Source organism: Schistocerca serialis, chromosome 4 (genome assembly GCF_023864345.2).
Source record: "Schistocerca serialis cubense isolate TAMUIC-IGC-003099 chromosome 4, iqSchSeri2.2, whole genome shotgun sequence".
NCBI lineage: Eukaryota > Metazoa > Arthropoda > Insecta > Orthoptera > Acrididae > Schistocerca > Schistocerca serialis.
The window spans coordinates 859,764,958-859,786,905 of record NC_064641.1 but is presented as its reverse complement, the minus strand read 5'-3'; the positions used below and the strand labels follow the sequence as shown (position 1 = coordinate 859,786,905).

At 39.3% G+C, this 21,948-nt stretch overlaps 1 protein-coding gene across 1 annotated transcript; it reads left to right on the top strand.

The window, feature by feature from the left end:
* The first annotated feature begins 278 nt into the window (after positions 1-278).
* On the top strand, positions 279-19,134 carry LOC126473498 (zinc finger protein 613-like). Its single transcript, XM_050100584.1, has 2 exons — positions 279-2,695; positions 18,886-19,134. Exon 1 carries the CDS (start codon positions 430-432, stop codon positions 1,093-1,095), a length of 666 nt encoding a protein of 221 aa, XP_049956541.1. The 5' UTR covers positions 279-429; the 3' UTR covers positions 1,096-2,695; positions 18,886-19,134.
* The last annotated feature ends 2,814 nt before the right edge of the window (positions 19,135-21,948 follow it).

Sequence of the window (21,948 nt, the reverse complement as noted above, 5' to 3'; positions counted from 1 at the left end):
GTGCTACTAACAATGGTATTTGTTTCGCTTAAACGACAGATTGTCCTAATCCATAGCCAAGTCGTAAGATCTGTCGGAAGATCGCAAGTGGACGGACAATTTTCAGTGTGTTGAATCGCAGTCGATGAATCGACCTTAGCGCAGGTAGGTAACAGGTATCGACCATGAGTAGCTTTCGGCTGCTTGGATCCGATCCTTCACGAGTTCACGGGAAGAGCCGAAGTGGCACGAGGCAGCTGAAGCTAAAATTCGGGCTATTTACTATTTAGGGGATTGCTGCCTGAAATCAAAAACTGCAAGAAGTGCTCGAAAATTTTGTGTATCTGTTGAGTGTGTAGTTTTCGTTGACGTCGCATAAAAATTTTTAGGTGTGGTTTAAGTACGAAGTTTTCTCCTTTTTGGAACTGGGACAGAACCTTCAGAAATACGATGAATGAAGATAAAAAATACAAATGTTCAGAGTGCGGAAGAAGCTATAATTATAACAAGAATCTGAGGAAACACGTATTACAGGCGCATCCAGGAATGTTAAGCGATATCGCTCCGGAATTAAAGATGCAAAAGTGTTATAAATTTTTGTGTAGGGTATGTGGTAAACAGTTCAACCAGAAGCGCAATTTAATGTGCCACGAAAGAAACGCACATGCATCGGAGAATAGTTGTATAAAAATAAGATGTGCATTGTGCGATATTTCAGTCCTTTCGAAGAAATGCTATTACGATCACTTATCAGTAATACATGATGTATCGATAACATCAGAGGAGACTGAATTTGCATCTTTCCAGGAATTCGGTGACGGGAAGCAACAGACTGAGAAAAAGACGATGTCATTTTATGTCAAAAAGCGTGGAGCCTATTGCACTTCAGATAACGTCGTACGGCTTTTCTTTGTATGTCACCGTTCAGGACAGTTTTTATCTAAAAGTAAGGGCATACGCAACATGAAAACACAAGGAACAAACAAAATAGGTGGTGTCTGTCCTTCCAGCCTTGAAGTAACCGAGACTAGAGATGGTAGCTGCAAAGTAAAGCACGTTATTACTCATGTGGGGCATCAAAATGTTATTAGTTATTTAGATTTTGACATAAGCTGAAAGAAACAAGCCAAGCTGTTCGCATAGCAAAGAGTATTCCAAGCCATCCGATACTCGATAAAATAAAACATCCTTTGTCTTATTCCAAGTTAGTGACACCATCTGATAAAAAAAGAGATTAATGCGGTACTGAGAAGTATACTAAATCAATGTCACGAGACATAAAGACTGCAGCACCAGTGTAGAAGAGTGGGTTAACGAATTAGTGCTAACGATAACCCGTATGTCTTGTTCTACAAGACTTGAGAGAAGGGAAGACTTTCCTCATTATGAATAGGAAGTACAACAGTTGACTATATTTGCATTGGTGGAACTAATGATTTTTAATTGATATCTCTACTTGTGCATGATGGCATGAGACAAGGTTTTCCTTGAGCTTTCATATTTATTTCAAAATTTTCTGTACAAGAGGTGCTATATAAAAAAATGCGCCGTCAGGTGTTAGTCAGATTTCGCTTGCGTTGTTTTATAATGCTTAGTTTTAACAGATGGAAGAATCAGTAATAAGACTGTTTTGTTGGCCTACTTATTTTATTTATTACACAATTCAATATAACTGGTTCACAGTTATGTATTAGGCCTCCTCCTTGAAATCTTGTTTGTGGTGACAGACTGATCTACATCACAGCTTGAGGTCTACGTTAGGTTGGAAGCTGATGATTTGGTTATGATTTGGCGAAGCCAACAAATGTGAAATCTGCTTGTGGTAACAAATTGACCAGTAGAGAAGCTTATGTTTACGTTCATGGCATATTGAAAAATGCAAGAAGGGGGGTGGGGGGCAAGGTCCAAAATGTAACTTCAATGTGTACCTGTATGTGTCAGACAAATTACAGAAATAATATATATGTATATAAAGTAGGTGATGATGCAGAATGAAGTTGATCATGGGCTTATCAGTGGGACCACCCCAGCATTCATCTTAGCAGCTTGGAAAACCCATGTCCCGATACTTGGACCAGTGCACATGCTAATTCTCCCAAATGTGAGCTCAGTGCACTAACAATGGCTTAGCTACCTTGTTGAGAGCATGATTGGAAGGGAAGCCACATATGCATAGTCAACAAGGAGATTGACATGCACTGACATGGCATGGAGAAAAGATATATCCATTAAAATAAATTGAAGGAAAGAGAAGCTAAAACTTTTCAGTTAGTGAGAAGTTTAGTGCAAGAAGGAGAAGTTATAACTTTTGAGCACACATTTCCTTTAGCACTGCAGTAATTGACTTCAGAACCTATTACAGCTGTGTCTGGATTGTGTATCCAAAACTTTTATTCTAAAAACATCAGAATTTGGCAGAGGTCTACTGTTACAGAACTAATATTGGTATTAACAGAAACATTCTTGTTGAATGAATGCACTGAACAATAAAATACATGTGTTTACTTGGCAGAAATGTGAAACAATGTGACAAACCCATAAGTGCATCAATAAGTTTAACTAGGAACCAGTTATGTAACAGACTCATTATCCTGACAGAGCAAAAATTCACAGGCAAACTCAAAGATATTTGAGGAAAGCACAACTTTATACAGAAGTGGTTCCTGAACACATGGTTGAAGAATGAAAATACTGGCTTGTACCATCTACTTCTGAGGTAAATGTCACTTATTTTGTTCAGAAAAAAATTTATGGCTGTAGCTTCAAATTACTTTGTTTTGCATGCCAAGCCTGCATCCATCAATACACATGATCACACATAGATTCCAATATCAGGTGAAACATACATAAGAATATTCTTTCTGCCATTGCTTCTGAAGTTACGAGCAGTCACACATTATGTCTTGGGTCTTGATGGGGTCTTCCCAGACCAAAATTACCCTCCCATCTTGCCCAGAAATAGATCTCCTCCAACTTGTCTCTCCAGTCACCTACAATCCATCATATATCCACTGACTGCCCACGAACGAGCGTCCCTTTGTGACTCTACCAACCATGACTGGAGCAACTGAATCACATTCTCTCTATGGTTTCAGCTACCTCTTGTCATACCCCGAGAGAGAAATATTCTCCTGCCTATCCTCCCTATCTTTCCCTCTGTAGTATTCCATTGCCCACCCAATCTTTGTAGTATCCTTGTCTAGCCCTGCTCCCAGTCACTTGCCCCATGACTCATTCTCCTGTAATATACTTCACCTACAGAACATTTTTGTGCTTCGTAAGTTATCCTCTTGTCTGTTACTTAAAAGTAAACACCATTTATAGCAAAATTGAAATTGTTAATATTTAATTCAGGTTTTATTAAAAAATTGTTGATGTGTAATGTTAAGCAGAGGTAAACATTGCTTCCCTATGGTACTTCGTCAAACTTATACAAAACATTTCTGTTATTCATAAACAACTTTCACATTTATCAATAACAACAGGAAACTCTTTCCTTTGATCATGATGATGAACATTTTGTTGAGTAAAAAAAAACAGTAATTATACATAATTTTTAAGTTTGTGTATTTAAACTGTACTTGCATCAAAAATAATTGCTTTGGTTACATAATTACTTGTAAAATCCAATTTATATTCCGTAAGGATATAAGGTCACTATGGACAAACACAGAATGATGTGCAGTTCTAATTATGTGCAAAACAAACAAAAATCTTTGGCTCCCAGTATCTCACTTACACATTCATTTATGTTTTTTGTATCCTTATCAATACTACTAGTTATCCTACAATTTACTATGTCATTCATGTAGTTTACCAAAACTACGGAAAAGTAGTTTTGGTAGAGTTCAGCTCTAGTCTTGTCACAGCTATTTCCTGCCACATCAATGGCTGGGCCACCTGTGAAAACAGCCAAGTTGTCTACCATCATAGCTGCAAGTACTGTAGAGCATTTTATGGTGTGACCACCAACCAGCTGTCTGTGTGCAGGTGAATGGCCACAGCCAGATTATGTTCAAGTGACAGCTGGTCCATCCAGTTGCCGACCATGCCACGCAACATGGTGTGCTTGCCTACAATGCCTGCTTTGTGCAGATAAGCACACAAGTGTGTGCACATGCATGGGACAAAGAAAATATTTCAAGTCCATAAATCTGTAAAGAATAATGCCCTCCAACATCAGCATGCATGGTGGTTGGAAATCAATTTACACATGATGAGGTCTACAATGGAACTACAAAGAGGAACATGAGTAGGGCTATGATGATGATGATGGAGGCAGTCATCAAAAGCTTAGAATATTGTCCATATTTTATGTGGCAAGTAAATAGATAACTTTTTATGCAGAAACATGAATAAATATCTGCTGAAAGAAAACAAAGGACTTTGTTGAAGGGGGGGGGGGGGGGTCTTTTGCAGAGCATGCTCTTCAGTTAGGAAATTATGAATTGAAGGTGTCCAAAACAAAATTTCATATACAGTGACAAAGTATTAGTCACAGCTACATTGAAAAACAGTTGTAATATATAAACATAGGGACTGTTTTAAAAGAAAAGAAGTAGTCATGAAACTTACTAATATTTGGAGAGTAGCTGTACAGAGTTGACAGATAAGTTTTATCTTTGACTGATGAAAATTCGGTAGTTAGATTTCGTCTTTGAGAAGAATTATCTGTGCTGATCATGTGTAAACTTTCACCACACCCCCTTTTTCTCGGTACTTGCGTCATTTTTTGATATCTGATCTGTCAGTTGGCAAGACTCAGTGGATTCAGCAGGACCTGTTAGTATGTCCAACATAGCTCTGGATGAAACATCAGGAAAAAAAAGACTCATGGACCCAGCCTAGAAGATTCACCAGCAGCTAAGACAACCAGTTATGAAAGCCTCCATTCTACTAATACTATACTGTGATCTTCTTGTTTTTCAGCATCAGCTACAGGAATATTTCTGAAACTGTATTGTTCCTTGAAATGCAAACAGCAAGTTGATTCCAAACAGGAAAATAACATTTAGTCTAGCCCTCTGCCTCTTAATGCTGTGTGCTGTAGTTGTAGATAATGAGGCCTCCTCCTCTTCAGGTATAGTTAGCTTGCCTGGCTCATACCACAGACAAGTCCAAAACTGCAATCTGTCGTGCTGCTTTCCAATTAGGGAAAGAACCCAAATTGACTTTTAACACAGCACTGTCTTCATTTACACTGCCTAACAGACAATGCACTTCAGTACATGATATTAAACACACACCCAACTCTCCTTCAGGTTAGTTGAGAACCTTAGTATTGAGGGGAGGGGGTTCAAAAATGGTTCAAATGGCTCTGAGCACTATGGGACTTAACATCTGAGGTCATCAGTCCCCTAGAACTTAGAACTACTTAAACCTAAGAACATCACACACATCCACGCCCGAGGCAGGATTCGAACCTGCGACCATAGCAGTCACACAGCTCTGGACTGAAGGGGAGGGGGGTTGGTGAGACAGAACTAAATCTAATAGGTGCCACAAAAAAATTATTCTATCCTGGATAATTGATGGTTATCCACTCATTTCTAGAAGTGTATAAGAATAGAGATGCTCGGGGGAACAGACTGGTAAGCACCAAAATGATAGTTTGCAGATAAAGAGGATTCACAAATCTGAATAATCTTATTCTAACATCCATTATGTTCTGTATGGCATTTAACATTTATATTCTTCCATACATATATAAAGAAAACAAGAAACACAAAGCAACATATGAAATATGCAAAAATAAGTACATTTCTGTTGTGAAGGTGCCATTATGTTAATACACACTAACAGCAGGTCATAATTACAAATATTCATATGAGAACATTTACAAAGAGTTACTGGAAGACTTAACTCTATAACTCACTGCTTGAAAGTACTTAATCAGTCACCACTCTCACCCCAAATGTGTCCATTGTCCAAATGAATTGGTTTTAATGACAAGAAAAATTCATAATTAACAGGAGTGATGCAATCTATGAAGGACAGAATGTCAGCAGCTTTCATGTTTTCGATGAGTCTAGGTTCATCACATTTTATTTGAAGAATAGAAAGTGGATTTCGCCTCTAATGTCTCGCTGATGAAAATAGATGATGGATATTCAGAGGTCACCTTCCACCTGGATATATTTCTTAGGTTAACAGAGAGATGCATTTGGAACATCAAAGTCGCCAATTTCCCATAATGTTTTGAGCATTTACCTCACATTGGTTTCACTAAATTTGCCACAACATTTAAGAGTACAGTGGCAATTATGCCCTGTGTCCTTTTTATCTGCAGTTTTTCCAGAACAAGATACATATTCTTCACCTGTATTACACATCTGCTTAAACTTCTATTGTAAAGTGCATCTCATCCTTTTCCGAGAAGACATCTTCATCCGTTCTTCCTCCCTTGATGACAAGTATCTGAGACAGGGACAGATTGCTTGGTATCAAGGCCAGACAGAAATCATCTGCAGATTACCTGAATAGCAACAAAGATTATTACTATTACTGTTATTATTATTACATATACATATTATTATTATTAATGATATGGATATAATAGAGGGAAACATTCCACATGGGAAAAATATATCTAAAAACAAAGATGATGTGACTTACCAAACGAAAGTGCTGGCAGGTCGATAGACACACAAACATACACACAAAATTCAAGCTTTCGCAACCCACGGTTCTTTTGTCAGGAAAGAGGGAAGGAGATGGAAAGATGAAAGGATGTGGGTTTTAAGGGAGTCATTCCAATCCCTGGAGCGGAAGGACTTACCTTAGGGGGAAAAAAGGACAGGTATACACTCGCACACACACCCATATCCAACCGCACATGCACAGACACAAGCAGACAACTGTAAAGGCAAAGAGTTTCGGCAGAGATGTCAGTCGAGGCAGAAGTACAGTGGCAAAGATGCTGTTGAAAGACAGGAGAGGTATGAGCGGCGGCAACTTGAAATTAGCGGAGGTTGAGGCCTGGCGGATAACGAGAAGAGAGGATATACTGAAGGGCAAGTTCCCATCTCCGAAGTTCTGACAGGTTGGTATTAATGGGAAGTATCCAGATAACCCGGTCGGTGTAACACTGTGCCAAGATGTGCTGGCCGTGCACCAAGGCATGTTTAGCCACAGGGTGATCCTCATTACCAACAAACACTGTCTGCCTGTGTCCATTTATGCGAATGGACAGTTTGTTGCTCGTCATTCCCACATAGAAGGCTTCACAGTGTAGGCAGGTCAGTCTCCTGTCTTTCAACAGCATCTTTGCCACTGTACTTCTGCCTCGACTGACATCTCTGCCGAAACTCTTTGCCTTTACAGTTGTCTGCTTGTGTCTGTGCATGTGCGGTTGGATATGGGTGTGTGTGCGAGTGTATACCTGTCCTTTTTTCCCCCTAAGGTAAGTCCTTCCGCTCCAGGGATTGGAATGACTCCCTTAAAACCCACATCCTTTCATCTTTCCATCTCCTTCCCTCTTTCCTGACAAAAGAACCGTGGGTTGCGAAAGCTTGAATTTTGTGTGTATGTTTGTGTGTCTATCGACCTGCCAGCACTTTCGTTTGGTAAGTCACATCATCTTTGTTTTTAGATATATTATTATTATTATTATTATTATTACAAATACATACCATCAAGTATTCAACAGCAACCATTCGATAATAACTGCATATTTCATGGTTTTCAGGAACATAATGGTATGTACATGCGTTACCATAATGTTTATGAAACATATTATGTCTACAACAGATTTGCAAATTCACATACCTCTGAGGCACTGGGAATGAACACTGGATCCTGGTCAGAGATATCAGCATCACTAAGGACATCTTCATTTTCTCGTAACTCTTCAAATGTTGCTATAATCTCAGACATTGTACATGGGTCCCTCTTAACACCAGTCATTTTATCTGTCACTTGCTGTTGCGTTTCTGTGGCAGGCAGCCATTGTTGTTTACCATGAAGCATCACCCTGACATTTGTTGAGTGAAATTAGAACTTTTTGTTGGCGTATTACATGCTGCTCTTCATAGGAATCGCTGATTGCCTATGACTCAAAGTGTATGGCATTGCACTTATCCATGTGTTCACCTGAGCTGCATAATTGTTCTGTAATAAATAAAAACACTGTAATCTAGATTCTGGGGGGGGGGGGGGGGGGGATGCAGCAGGAGGCGACCACATGCAAAGTGCTTGTTGGTTTTTACATTGCAGAGATCTCGTAATTCTCAAGCACTTGCCTGATATAGCATTCAATCTTTCTTGTTATTTAACTCTAGTGTCTATCAACTCCCTGTAATGTTTCCTTAAAAGGAAATCACTTGCTTTCTCCTCAGTGTAAAGCTTATCGTCCTGTCTATGAAACTGAACTGAACTGTAGGAATTTTTCTAAATGGCAAAATTTTGTTTTACAATTTACATGAGATCCTTCAAAAGTTCCTATGCCTACCATTGTAGGCCTGAAAGACTTCAAACTCAGTACAGCTTCCTCATCTGAACTGATTGTGTAAATCACATTAATATTTTGACCCTCAACCAAAATTGATACTAGATTATCTACAATGGCAACAATCAGAAATGGAAATAAATACGGATAACTAAAAAATGACAATTCTGTGCTGTATGACAGCTTCAAAATGGCATCTGTAGATGGGGTATGTTACAAGCAACATGCCATCATTGAATTTCTCGCTACAGAGATAGAAACTGTGGGTAAGTACAGATAGTCGTTGGACATGGAGAGTGAGGTCATAAGAAGGCAGTTCAGCAGAGCTCCACAATTTGCAGTGGTTGGGGAGACAATCCACAGCTGTCACACCTGACACACCTGACCTAGCCACCTTGGACTTCCATTTGTTTGGGCCATTCATGGAAGACTTTGAGGAGGTGATTCACACAGTGAAGCACAGGCTCCGCCACCAGGACAAGGATTGGTACCAACAGGGCATACACACCCTTGTTTCACGCCAGAGGAAGACCATAGAACAGGATGGAGATTACATGTAAAAATAGGGTGTGTAGATAAAACACCATTCTTTCATGTTTAATTGTCATCATGTTCAATAAATAATTGTCGAAGAAAAAAAATATGGTGCATTACTTTCTGGGCAACCCTTGTAGTTTTAATCCAGAGGTGATGTCAGTTACAATCAAATTTTGATAAATTACTAATTACTGCTCACAAGAACATGTGATGCTGGTTCCTTGTATGTTAGACAACCTGAACACAACCTCATAATCAAAATGATACATCATCCCAGAATGCAATTTCAATTATCAAAAAATATTTTAACAGAGGGATTTTAAGTAATGGCTCGCTGCTCAGATGTGGTGGCCATGAATGCTTAGTACGGAGAGACAAAAAGACATTATAACCCCACATTATCTCATACTGTCTCTCAGTGAGTAGATGCTCTCACCTTTGTGTAATAATTTTTTTATGCCACAATCACTTAGATATGTAAATGACTCCAATGAGTAAAACAAACTTGTGACAATTTGTGCTGCTCTTCTTTGAATGCATTCAATGTCCACTGTTGGTCCTATGTGGTATGGGTACCACACACTTGAGTAGTATTCTAAGACTGTTCGCATAATAGTTTTGTGAGTTGTCTTCTTTGTAATCTGGCTGTATCTCCCAAGTATTCTGCCAATGAAACTGACATCTGCCACCTCCTTTGCCTATGACTGAAACTATGCAGTCATTCCATTTCAGACCCATACATATTGTTTCTCTGAGGGAGAACAGTAGTCCAACTCCATTTAAAATCAAACATGAGCCATCATAGTCATGTGCAGTAGGAAGAGACAAAACTCATTACATCCTCTTTTCTCGAATGTTGGTGTGAAGCCACTGTCATACCCATACATAAACCCAGTAAGAACAAAAACCTTCCTTCTAGCTACCACCACATTTCTGTCACCAGCTGCATCTTAGTGATGGAACATATGATTCAGGCCCGGCTGGTATGGTGGCTTGAGTCTCACCAGTTACTAACGACTGCAGAGTGAGGATTTCGAGTGCGTCATTCTACAGTTGACCATCTTGTTACTTTGTCCACCCATGTCATGAATGGTTTTCTGTGGAAATCCCACTGGCCATGTTTTTTGATTTGGAGAAGGCCTACAACATCTGCTGGAGAACCGGTATCCGCAGTGGCTGTCTACGCTGTTTCCTTCAGGAATTTTGAAAAGACCGAGTTTTCAATGTGCTTGTGGGTTCTGCCTTGCTGGACACCTTTATCCAGGAAAACAGTGTGCCTCAGTGTTCCGTCCTGAATGTCATCCTCTTTGCTATCGCCGTTAACCCTATAATGGCCTGTCTCCTGCCAGGCATCTCCGGCTCCCTTTTTGTTGATAATTTTGCCATCTATTGCAGTTCTCCACAGGTCTGTCTCACTGAGCGGTGTCTTCAGTGATGTCTTGATCATCTTTACTTTCTGGAGTATTGACAACAGCCTTCGTTTTTCCACTGACAAAACTATCTGTCTGAATATATGGCAGCCCAGATGGTTTTTCCTACCTTCTTTACATCTTGGGCCTGTTGCTCTTCCGTTCATTGAAACTATGAAATTCCTCGGGCTCATGCTCAATAGGAAACTCTCCTCCCATGTGTCTTACCTGGCAGCCCACTGTACACAGTCCCTCAGTGTTCTACGTGTCCTCTGTGGTACTTCCTGGGGTGCCGATCGAACCATTCTCCTCCATTTGTACCAGTCCCTTCTCCATTCAAAACTCAACTATGGGTGCTTTGTTTATGCATCTGCATGTCCATCCCTCTTAAGCCATCTTAATACTATCCACCATTGTGGCATCCGTTTGGCCTCTGGTGCCTTTTATAGTAGCCCAATTGAAAGTCTGTATGCTGAAGCTGCTGAACTATCACCGTCCTACCACAGTGACTTTCTGCTCAGCAGGTATGCCTGCCGTTTGTCTGCTATGCTTGGCCACCCATCCTGTCTCCCCTTCTTCAATGATTCCTTTGATCGCCAGTATGGGACGTATCCCTCTTCTCTGTTACATCCCGGAGTCTGCTTTCGATGCTTGCTTCTGCAGCCTAACTTCACACTACCTGCAACTTTTCCAGAGGGTGTGAACCTTTCATCACCTTAGCTTCGTGAAGTGGCCCGTGTTAACTTTGGCTTCATTTGTTCCTAAGGACACTACTCCAGCCTCGTCCTATCGCTTCAGTTTCATGACCTTCGCATGGCACTCCGCGATAGTACCTTTGTGTACACTGATGGCTCTCGGACTGACCGCGGTGTCGGGTGTGCCTTCGTCATTGGCGCTCACATCTGTACATATTGACTTTCGGCACACTACTCAGTATTTACAGCCGAGCTCTTCGCCCTGAATCAGGCCACAGAGTACATCCAGCAACACAGATTTTCAATCGTGTCCTCTGCTCAGACTTTCTAAGCGCCCTTCAAAGTCTATGTGCACTGTACACTGCCCATCCCTTAGTGCAACAGGTCCAGGAAAACTGCACTTGCTCTGTGAGTTCTAGCTCATGTCAGTCTGCCAGGAAATGAAGCTGCTTCCAAGGCTGCAGTCCTCGTACCTCAGCCCACTAGTTCCTACATTTCCTCCAATGATCTCTGTGTTGCTGTCTGTCAGGAGGTGGTGTCCCTTTGGCATTGCCATTGGTCTTCCCTTGGTGGGAATAAGCTCGGGATTATTAAGCCTCTCCCAGCAGCTTGGATGACCTCCTCTCAGCCCTCTCGCCGGGAGGAGGTCATTTTAACCAGGCTGCATGTTGGGCACTGCCTTTTTAGCCTTCGTCATTTGATAAGTGATGCTCCCCCACCACTTTGTACATGTTGTGCCCAAGTTTCAACTACCTGCCACTTCCTGAAGGAATGTGCATTTTTCAACCGTTCCCGCTTGGGTTTGCTGTCTTGAGTTAGTGGCTGTTTTAACAAATGATGTGCAGGCTGTCGACCGCATTTTACTTTTTATTCATCAAAGAAATGTGGCGAAGGCCATTTAATTTTTAGTTTTGGACCTCCATTTCTGTATGGTACCTTTTGTAGCCCTTTCTCCATGTCTTTGTTTTAGATGTCTTCTCTTACGTCAATTGGGATTGACGTTTAGTCGTTTTTTAACTCCTCTCTGTTTTCATGTTGTACAGTTTTGATGTGGGCGTGTATGACTCCAGTTGTTTTTGCGCCCTAAGACAAAACAAAACAATAATTATCTATCATTCCACTCTCGAACAGCACATGGAAAAAGCAAACACCTATATATTTCTGTACGAGCTCTGATTTCCCTTATTTTATTATGATGTTTGTTTCTCCCTTTGTAGGTTGGCGTCAGCAAAATATTCTTGCATTCGGAGGAGAAAATTGGTGATTGAAATTTTGTGAGAAGATTCTGACACAACAAAAAATGTGTTTGCTTTAATGATGTCCACTCCAAATTCTGTATCATTTCAATGACAGTCTCTCCCCAGTGTCAAAAGCCTGCTGGAAATCTAGAAATATGGAATCAATTTGAAATCCCTTGTCAATAGTACACAACACTTCATGTGAGTAAATAGCTCCATGGAGTCGCCAATCAATAAAATAGCAAGCTGTGTTTCACAAGAACTATGCATTCTAATCTGTGGTGACTGTGTGTCAATAGACCATTCTCTTTAAGGTAATTCGTGATGTTTGAACACAATATATATTCCAAAATCCTGCTGTGTATCGACATTAATGCGATGGGCCTGTAATTTAGTGGATTACTCCTACTACCTTTTTTGAATGTTGGTGTGGCATGTGCAACTTTCCAGTCTTTGGGAATGAATCTGTCATCAGGCGAACGGTTGTACATGATTGTTAAATATGGAGCTATTGTGTCAGCATACTCTGAAAGGAACCTAACTGGTATACTGTCTGGACCAGAAGACTTGCGTTTGTTAAGTGATTTAAGTTGCCACACTACTCCGAGGATATCTATTCTACATTACTCATGTTGGCAGCTGTTCTTGATTCGAATTCTGGAATATTTGCTTCGTCTTCTTTGGTGGAGGAATTTCGGAATGCTGTATTTAGTAACTCTGATTGGGCAGCACTGTCGTCAATAATATTTCCATTGCTATAGCACAGAGAAGGCATTGATTGTGTCTTGCTTCTTTACATACAACCAGAATCTCTTTGGATTTTCTGCCAGATTTTGAGACAAAGTTTTGTTGTGGAAAGTATAAGCATCTCACATTGAAATCCACACTGAACTTTCAGCTTCTGTAAAATATTGCCAGTCTTGTTGGAGATTTTGTGTCCATTTAAATTTGGCATGTTTTTTTGTTGTTTCTGCAACAGTGTTCTGACCCATTTTGTGTACTAAGGAGGATCAGCTCTGTCGTTTGTTGATTTATTTAGCATAAATCTCTCAATTGCTGCTGATACTATTTCTTTGAATTCAAGCCACATCTAGTCTACACTTACATTGTTAATCTGGAGGAGTGGGAGGTGTCAAGTGAATATTTACCTGCTTTCTTGAATAGGTTATTTTTAGTTTATTTTTGGAGGATTTGGGGGTTACAATATTCAATCTCACTACAACAACCTTGTGTCCACTACTCCCTGTATCTATTTTGATGCTTGTTATTAGCTCAGGATTATTTGTTGCTAAGAGGTCAAGTGTGTTTTGACAACCATTTACTATTCGTGTGGGCTCATGAACTAACTACTTGAAATAATTTTCAGAGAATGCATTTATCACAATTATGGATGGTTTTTTATGGTCCTCCAGCTTTAAACATGTATTTTCATCAACATACTGAGGGCAAATTGAAGTCGCCCCAACTATAATTGTATGAGTCATGTATGTGTTAGAAATTAAACTCAAGTTTTCGTTGAACCTTTCAGCAATTGTATCATCTGAATTGGGAGGTTGGTAAAGGAATCCAATTATTATTTTTTTCCCATTGCTGAAAATGGCCTCTACCCATACTAACTCACAGGGACTACGTACTTCAATTTCATGACAAGATAAACTACTTCTGACAGCAACAAATACGCCACCCCAACTGTGTTTAGCCTATCCTTTTGGAACACTGGTAGAGTTTTCGCAAAAATTTCAGTTGAACTTTTCTCCAGCTCTAGTCTGCTTTAAGTGCCTATAACAATTTGAGCATCAGTGCTTTCTATTAGAGCTTGGAGTTCTGGTACTTTCCCAACACAGCTACCACAATTTACAACTGTTATACAGTTTACAACTGTTATACCAGTGGTCCTTGTATCTACGTTCTTCCTATGTTCGGCCTGCACCATTTGAGACAGAAGCCCTTTTCATGTTTTCACGAGACCCTCTAACCTAAACAACTACCCAGTCCATGCCACACAGCCCCTGCTACCTGTGTAGCTGACTTCTGCTTATAGTGGACTCTTGACATAACACAAAATCTAGCCACCCTATGGCACAAGTTCAGGAACATGCAGCCTACACAGTCACAGAACTGTCGTCTGAGCCTCTGATTCAGACCCTCCACTCGGTTCTGTAGCAGAGGTCCACAATCAGTCCTGTGAACTATGCTGCAAATGTGAGCTTTCATCTCACAAACAATACTGGCAGCCTTTACCACATCTGTTAGCCACTTGAAACCAGAGAGAATCTCTTCCGATCCAAAGCAACATACATCATTGGTACCGACATGAGTCACCACCAGCAGTTGGCTGCACCCTGTGCTCTTCATGGCATCCGGAAGGACCAGTTCCATGTCTGGAATGACTCCACCCAGTTTGCGCACAGAGTGCATATTGGCTTTCTTCCCCTTCATGACAGCCATGTCCCTAAGGGGCCCCATAACATGCCTACCATTCGAGCTCCCAAAATTGTCTCACCCAATATGCTGAATGTCTCACAAAACCTTTCACACACACACACACACACACACACACACACACACACACACACACACACACACACACACACACTATCCCCCAAACCCAGTCTGCAAACAGATTTCCCAAGCCATATCTTCACATAACCGTAATCTTCCCACTATCTCCCGAGAACCAGCTGCATAGGAGCACCCCCCCCCCCCTTTCATCATGCAATGCCAACATGAGAGCAACTCAACTGTGTCCTTCGCCAGGGCTTCAACTACGTATCATAATAAGCAGAAATGAGGGACATCCTACCCAAGATCCTTTTCACTCCTCCTAAAGCAGTATTCTGCCATCCACCCAGTCTAAAAAACATCCTTGTCCATCACTGTGACACTTCCACTCCCAACCTCTTGCCACAGGGGTCATATCCCTGAGGAAGGCCAAGGTGCAAGACCTGTCTAATTCACCCACCCAGCACAACCCACATGAGCCCTGCAGCAGGCTTAACTTATCATTTTTATGGACTATAGTATGCACCTTAATTTGTAAGCAATTTTTTTAAATAACATTTTTACCATTTTTAATATTAGACTGCAAAACCAGATTAAAATAATATTAGTTTATAAAACTGAACTGACCTTTAAAACCTCTGAAAATTGTTATCTGAACTGTCTTCATCATCATCATCATCGTTGTCCTCATCATATATCAGATGGTCTAAAATGCCACCAAGAGCATTACTTATGCCACAGTTCTTGAAAGATTTAACAATAATGTCTTTGCTCATTCTTGACCACGACCATTTTATCCACTGACACATTTGTTTGATTGTAGATCATTTTAAATCTCCCTTTGGCATGAATTCATGTCAGGTTTCATCCATCATCCATTTGTTCCATTCCTCTCTCATACACACTTTAAATGGTTGCTTTATCGAGACATCAAGAGGTTGCAGTTGTGAAGTAAGTCCTTCTAGAATAACAGTGAGCTCTGTATTTCCCTGTCTCAAATTCTCTTTCACAAAAATTTTCAAATAAATATGAAACTGATCTAGCACAAGAAGAGAATTCTTCTTGAATAAACCACCTTTCCTGCTCTGCCACACTCTGTTAATCTGGAATTTCATACCAGCCTTATCCACCAAACCCTTGTCATGTATGTGAACAACACCACTTGACAGCATTTCAGAAGGTTTTGGAATGTTTTTGAACTTGAAAATGATCATTGAATTAAGTTTAGTACTGTCAGCACAACATGAAAGGACAACAGTGTAGTGCATTTTCTCATTTCCACTTGTTTTTATAGTGACAGTTTTAGCACCTTTCGTGGCAACAGTTCTGTTACTTGCCGCATCAAGTGTCAGAGGAGTTTTGTCCATATTCTCTGTTTGGCTCAGTTCCACACTGGTTTTCTTTCGATGTTGAATAATAAATCAAAGGAAATATAATATTTTCTCTTCATACTTTTACAGCGTTTTCTGAGATATTTTGATTTTGGTTCACATGCTAAGTCCATGACACTTCATAAAACGTAGCGCCAACCGACTCCAACCTTAAAGTCTGTCATGTTCCACTGTAGCACTAGCTTACGAGCATGTATTTGAATCATTTTTGTATTAATTCCAGTGCCATTCTGATGGTGTCGTTGAATCTATTTCAATACGTCATCTTCTAGTTTTGGCCATTTACATCAGTCCTCTGTTTGCACATTTGGTCTTTCTCATTTTTTTAAAGTTCTTCTTTACTAGCCTGCCAGTCGCGAATGTGTTTTTCTGTTGGTGGAGGGCCAAAATGCCGCTCAGTTGCTCTGTTTCCACGTTCTTCAGCATATGCTATTACTTTCAATTTATAGCCCACATCATATTATTCATATTTTTCTCCATTGTGAAACTAGCTACTAACAAAAATATTGTATTATTACCAATAAAATAAATCACTTTCAGTTCAAGTTCACTGGCACCTAGACTGCAATGACACGTCATAGGCCAGACAGTGTTCTGGGTTTGTTATAGTGGGGTGGGAGGGAGACAGTGTGAACCCCGCAGCTCAGCTTTGTCCCAGTGCCCTGCAGCTGCCAGTTGAATCCAATGTTGCCAGACAGAGAGGTTTTCCTGCCACATGGCCATTTTTATGGCTGGCGGGGATTTTAAATCAAACACTGGACATTTTTATATTAATTTCGAATGTAAGACACACCTGAATTTTGGAGGCAGTTTTTTGAAGAAAAAAGTGCATCTTATAGTTCATAAAATAGTATCCCTCATAGGAAAGGTGACCTGTGGAAGCAGACATGTCATATACCAGCTGTGCTGCAATTTCTGTAGTATTACATGGATAAAATGATGTTATATTGACAAAAGAGAAGATTTCTCATGATTGTAAAAAGTGATACAGTAATGCTGGGAGGAAAATGTATGAAGTATGGGTTTATCACAGCTATTTTGTGGTAATTCTAGAGGAATTTGTCTTGATCTGTAATTAAGAAAAACATACAATTGTAGATGAATATAAATATATATAAATCTAGTGCTTAGAGGTCATGAAAACATGAAGTAAGTTCCACTCTATTTAGGAAGTAACAAGCAGTTGTCTTCCACTAGTAAGCATTTATATAATGAGCCACAGTATAAGATTAAATAGGTAAAAGGATTAATATAAGTAAGTCATAAAGCAGGTTGTGACAGTAAAGGAAGTTTGAAAAGTAATAGAAAGTTTCAAGTCCACATAATATATTTTGCAAAATGACCTCCATGATATATGTACTATCTAAATTTTACTTTCATAGCGTGTAAAAATCTATTAACCATACGACGGGGACATATGTAGCAATTACTGTACAGTTACATCAAATGCTGTGTGAACTGAATTCAAAAAGGATTAATCCCTGTACAATGTATGTTTGGACTTGCATGTCCATGAGTATATGATTGGAAAGCCAGTATCTATATTAGTAAGTGACTATCCTTGAACCTGGTAGTAATTGATAGCCTAATGGCTCCTAGGGACAACAAAAATTTGATTTTCAGTGTTTCGTGCAGTTACTGACCAAATTAAAAAAATTTAAATGCTGTTCATAATCTACTCTTATGTTACAAGTTTTAACACAGTAAGACAAGGTTTGGTATGTAGGATATTTGCAACTGAGAGGCATGATAATTAATTTAAAGAGATCCGCTTCAGATGTAGTAATTATTTATTCAAAGCTTGACCGGTTTCGAGATTTTAAACTCCCTTCTTCAGGAGTATGAAACTGTAACATACAAAGGAAAGGAGGGATGAAATATAGTGCAACATATGTGTAAAAGCCAAAAGAGCAGACAGCCGAAACAAGGTGACTCATTTATTGTATTTGATAATGCACTACATGCAGTCGAACCAGTCAGTGCAAGAGCTCCAGTCACTGCATGTTGGGGGAACTAGAAAATAGGGGCGGGTGGGCCCAGTAACCAAACTGACCCAAGAATGTTATCTCCAGGTGGTTGGGACAAAGTAAACAGAAGCCAAATAAGGGTACAGAGATGTAACTGACATGATAGGGAATTATTGAATTACATGATTAATTGTTATCACCTGTGTGATACCCCTTGCATATATGATGTTTTTCGGACTTCTGTTGTAATAATATAATCTTAGTTTTGTATTTGTATGCAGTAAACTTGAAGATCAATTAATGATGGACTATTGTTAGTTAAAATTAACATAAAATAGGAATCAAAATGATACTAATGACATTCAAATAAAAATAGGTTGTATTTAAAATCGGAATGCTTTTCATTCTCTGTGGTACAGGCTTAAATTATTAAGTTCAAATGTAATCTTTGTCAAAATGAAAGAAATGTCATATAAATATGGACAAATACTGGGCTTCAATAGCAAAGAAGAAACCCTTTTATGAAAACATTATTTGTAGATATTATCAATTTATTACAACAAAGTTGTAATTCTGGAAAATTTTATGTTGCTGTTAAATGTAAAAAATAAACTGAAAATTGTCAAAACATGAAATAGTTTATAAAGGCAATGGACAGCATTAAATCTGATTGTGAAATGAATTTTTAACAATATTCATTTATTTATTTAATCCCTTGCAGGATTGGCAGGCTTCAGGCCCTCTCTTACATCTACGCATTCATTCTGCATATTTTACATTCCGTTAAGTATGACAAGCATGTTATACATTACAACTAACATAGAATCCAGCATTATGGCAGAAATAGTATGGAGGAAAAAAGCCTAAGTAGGTATATACAATAGTTACATTTTGAAAATTATAAGAAACGTAACAAGAAAAAAAATGCATTACACATTTAAGTGTGAAAAAATGATGCTGTAAAAGAAAAAGCTGCTAATAAGAAAAAAATTAAGTTGCTAACTATAATAATATCACTGAATTGGTCTCCAAAATACCTCTGAAGTTTCTGATTACTCAGTGCAACAAGTACTGAATATTTTTAAAGAACAGTGTTTCTTAGCAGAAACTAGCTGAAAAATAGGGACAAAACTGAAACATAAAGTAAGGATACAGTAATGATCTGCACCTTTCATCGTAATATAGTTTTTTTAATAGAGTGAGTTTTTCATTCTTCAGTGAGCATGCACTGATATGAAATTTCCTGGCATTGAGTGTGCTAGATTGAGATGTGAACTCAGGACCCCTGCCTTTTGTGGGCAAGTACTCTACCAACTGAGTTTATCCAAGCACAACTCATGACCTGCCCTCACAGCTTTGCTTCTGCCAGTACCTCATCTCCTAACTTCTAAACTTAACAGAAGTTCTCCTGTGAAATGTGCAGGACTATCACTCGTAGAAGAAAGTATATTGCAGAGACGTGGGTGAGTCACAGCCTGGGTCAAGTTTCCAGAATGAATTTGCCATTCTGTCATGTAATGTCTGCTGTTATGAAACTTCCTGGCAGATTAAAACTGTGTGTAGGATTGAGACCCGAACTCGGGACCTTTGCCTTACAGGGGCAAGTGCTCCACTAACTGAGCCACCCAAGAATGACTCATAAGCCATCCCACAGCTTTACTTCCAGCAGTATCTCATCTCTTACATTTCACACTTCACAGAAGTTCTCCTGTACTTGCCCACAAAAGGCAAGAGTCCCAAGTTTGAGTCTCTGTTCAGCATACAGTTTTATCTCCCAGGAAGTTCATACCAGTGTACACTCCACTGTAAAGTAAAAAATTCATTCTGAAATATTCCCTGGACTGTGGCTAATCCATGGTTCCACAATGTTATTTCTTCCAGGAGTACTAGTCTTACAAGTTTCACAGAAGAACTCTGAAGTCTGCAAAGTATGAGATGTACTGATGGAAGTAAAGTTGTGAGAATAGGTCACGAGTCATGCATGGGTAACCCACTCAGTAGAGCTCTTGCCCACAAAAGGCAAAAATCCTTAATTCAAGTCTTGGTTTGGCACACAGTTTTAATCTGGCAGAAACTTATATAATTTTAATAATTAAGACAGTACTATCTGAAGAAAACTGTAATGATCTTTAAAATGCTGAACTGTGTTTATGTGCTGTGGCTTTGTAATGAATGCCCTCCAAAAAATAACAAATAAGTTAACTATAAATAAATATTGAAAACTGTGATGAAAATGAAAGCTTTGAGTTTAATCAGATGTTCTGCAAAAAGTGCCAATTTTATAAAGGAACTTTCATGTAAATTTGAAAAACTTGCTCATCACACTTACATTTCAAGTCTCAACCAAATTGTTCTCTTATACTTAAAGGTGCACCTAATGTAAATATTAGCACAGAATTTAGAGTTAACATAGATCTTAGAGAAAATTACTGTCTTACTGCCCAGAACAAGTCCCAAGGCAATCTGACACTTACAAATCTGCAATGTAAAATATGATACTTGTGTGGTCTACAATAAACAAAAACTGTGTCAGTTTTCTTCAAAGAAAAATATGTAAATGTCACAAAACTCCACTATTTTTCTATGAGCTTGCAAGATAATACAAAAATAAATCAAATTTTATAAATCAGTGTCCAAACCAAAATGATTTCAAGAGCAGTGCTGGTTGAGTAATTGTTCTTTGCTATTAACCATGAAAAAACTGAGCATGGTGTGACAACTTGAAAGTAAAGTTGACAAAGATCTCTGAAAGTCAAATATTATCTGCATCAGACTTGTTTTGTTTCAGAATGTTAATGTCGCCAAAGTTAATTTTTATCTTATTAAGGGCCATCAAATAAAACCAAACACCCTCCACAATGATTCCATGGAATGATTCTGTTCAAAAGTAATCTTCACACACATTAAGATATTTATCCCACTGGTAGACAAGACAAGACAATTCCTGTTTCATAGAACACGGTTGGCCACTGACAGATACACAACCACACCCACTCTTCCACTTCCTTGTCCAGCTGAAACTGAGGTCCTCGTATTTCTTTCTTCAGATCACCAAAGATGTAACAATCATACAGTGAAAGGTCTGGGCTGTATGGAAAATGTCGCAGTGTTCACCAACAAAATAGCTGAACTGTACCCTTGGCAGTTTGGGGGCCTGCATTATTGTTGTTGTTTCCTCTGCTCATCAAGTTCCTCGAGCATGGACCCACAACCAGCACTATGAAGACACTTTACAGAAACTGTGACGCACAATAAAGTCAAAATGCCCAGGAATGCTGTCATATGGAATCATCCTGTTGCACAATAATGCCCACCACCACTGCCATTCAGGCAAAGGCTACACTTCTGCAATTTTGTTGGAAAGGACTGTGACATCGTCTGTACAGCCTGGATCTTTCACTGTGTCATTTTCACATATTTGGTGACCTGAAGAAAGAAATTCATGGATGTCAGTTTCAGTCATACAAGGAAGTACAAGTGCAAATGCAGTTGTGGATCCTGGAGAAGCTGACTACCTTCTGTGAAACAGAAATTGATCATCTCATCTCTTAGTGGGATAAATGTCTTAATGCTTGTGGTGACTACTTTTGAATGGAACTATCTCATGGCCCCATTGTGGCAGGTGTATGGTTTTGATTTGACTCTCCCTCACATTTCAGAAGAGTCTGTATAATAGATCTTGTTTAATAACACACAGTGCTTCAAACATTTTGAGGAACCAGAAGTTCCCATAACTTTACACCATTGGATGGCTTAGGAAAGAAGGAAACAATTAGATTAGTAA

Bases quoted from the DNA above. Each gene is read 5' to 3' on its own strand.
- LOC126473498 (XM_050100584.1), top strand. From the start codon at position 430: ATGAATGAAGATAAAAAATACAAATGTTCAGAGTGCGGAAGAAGCTAT.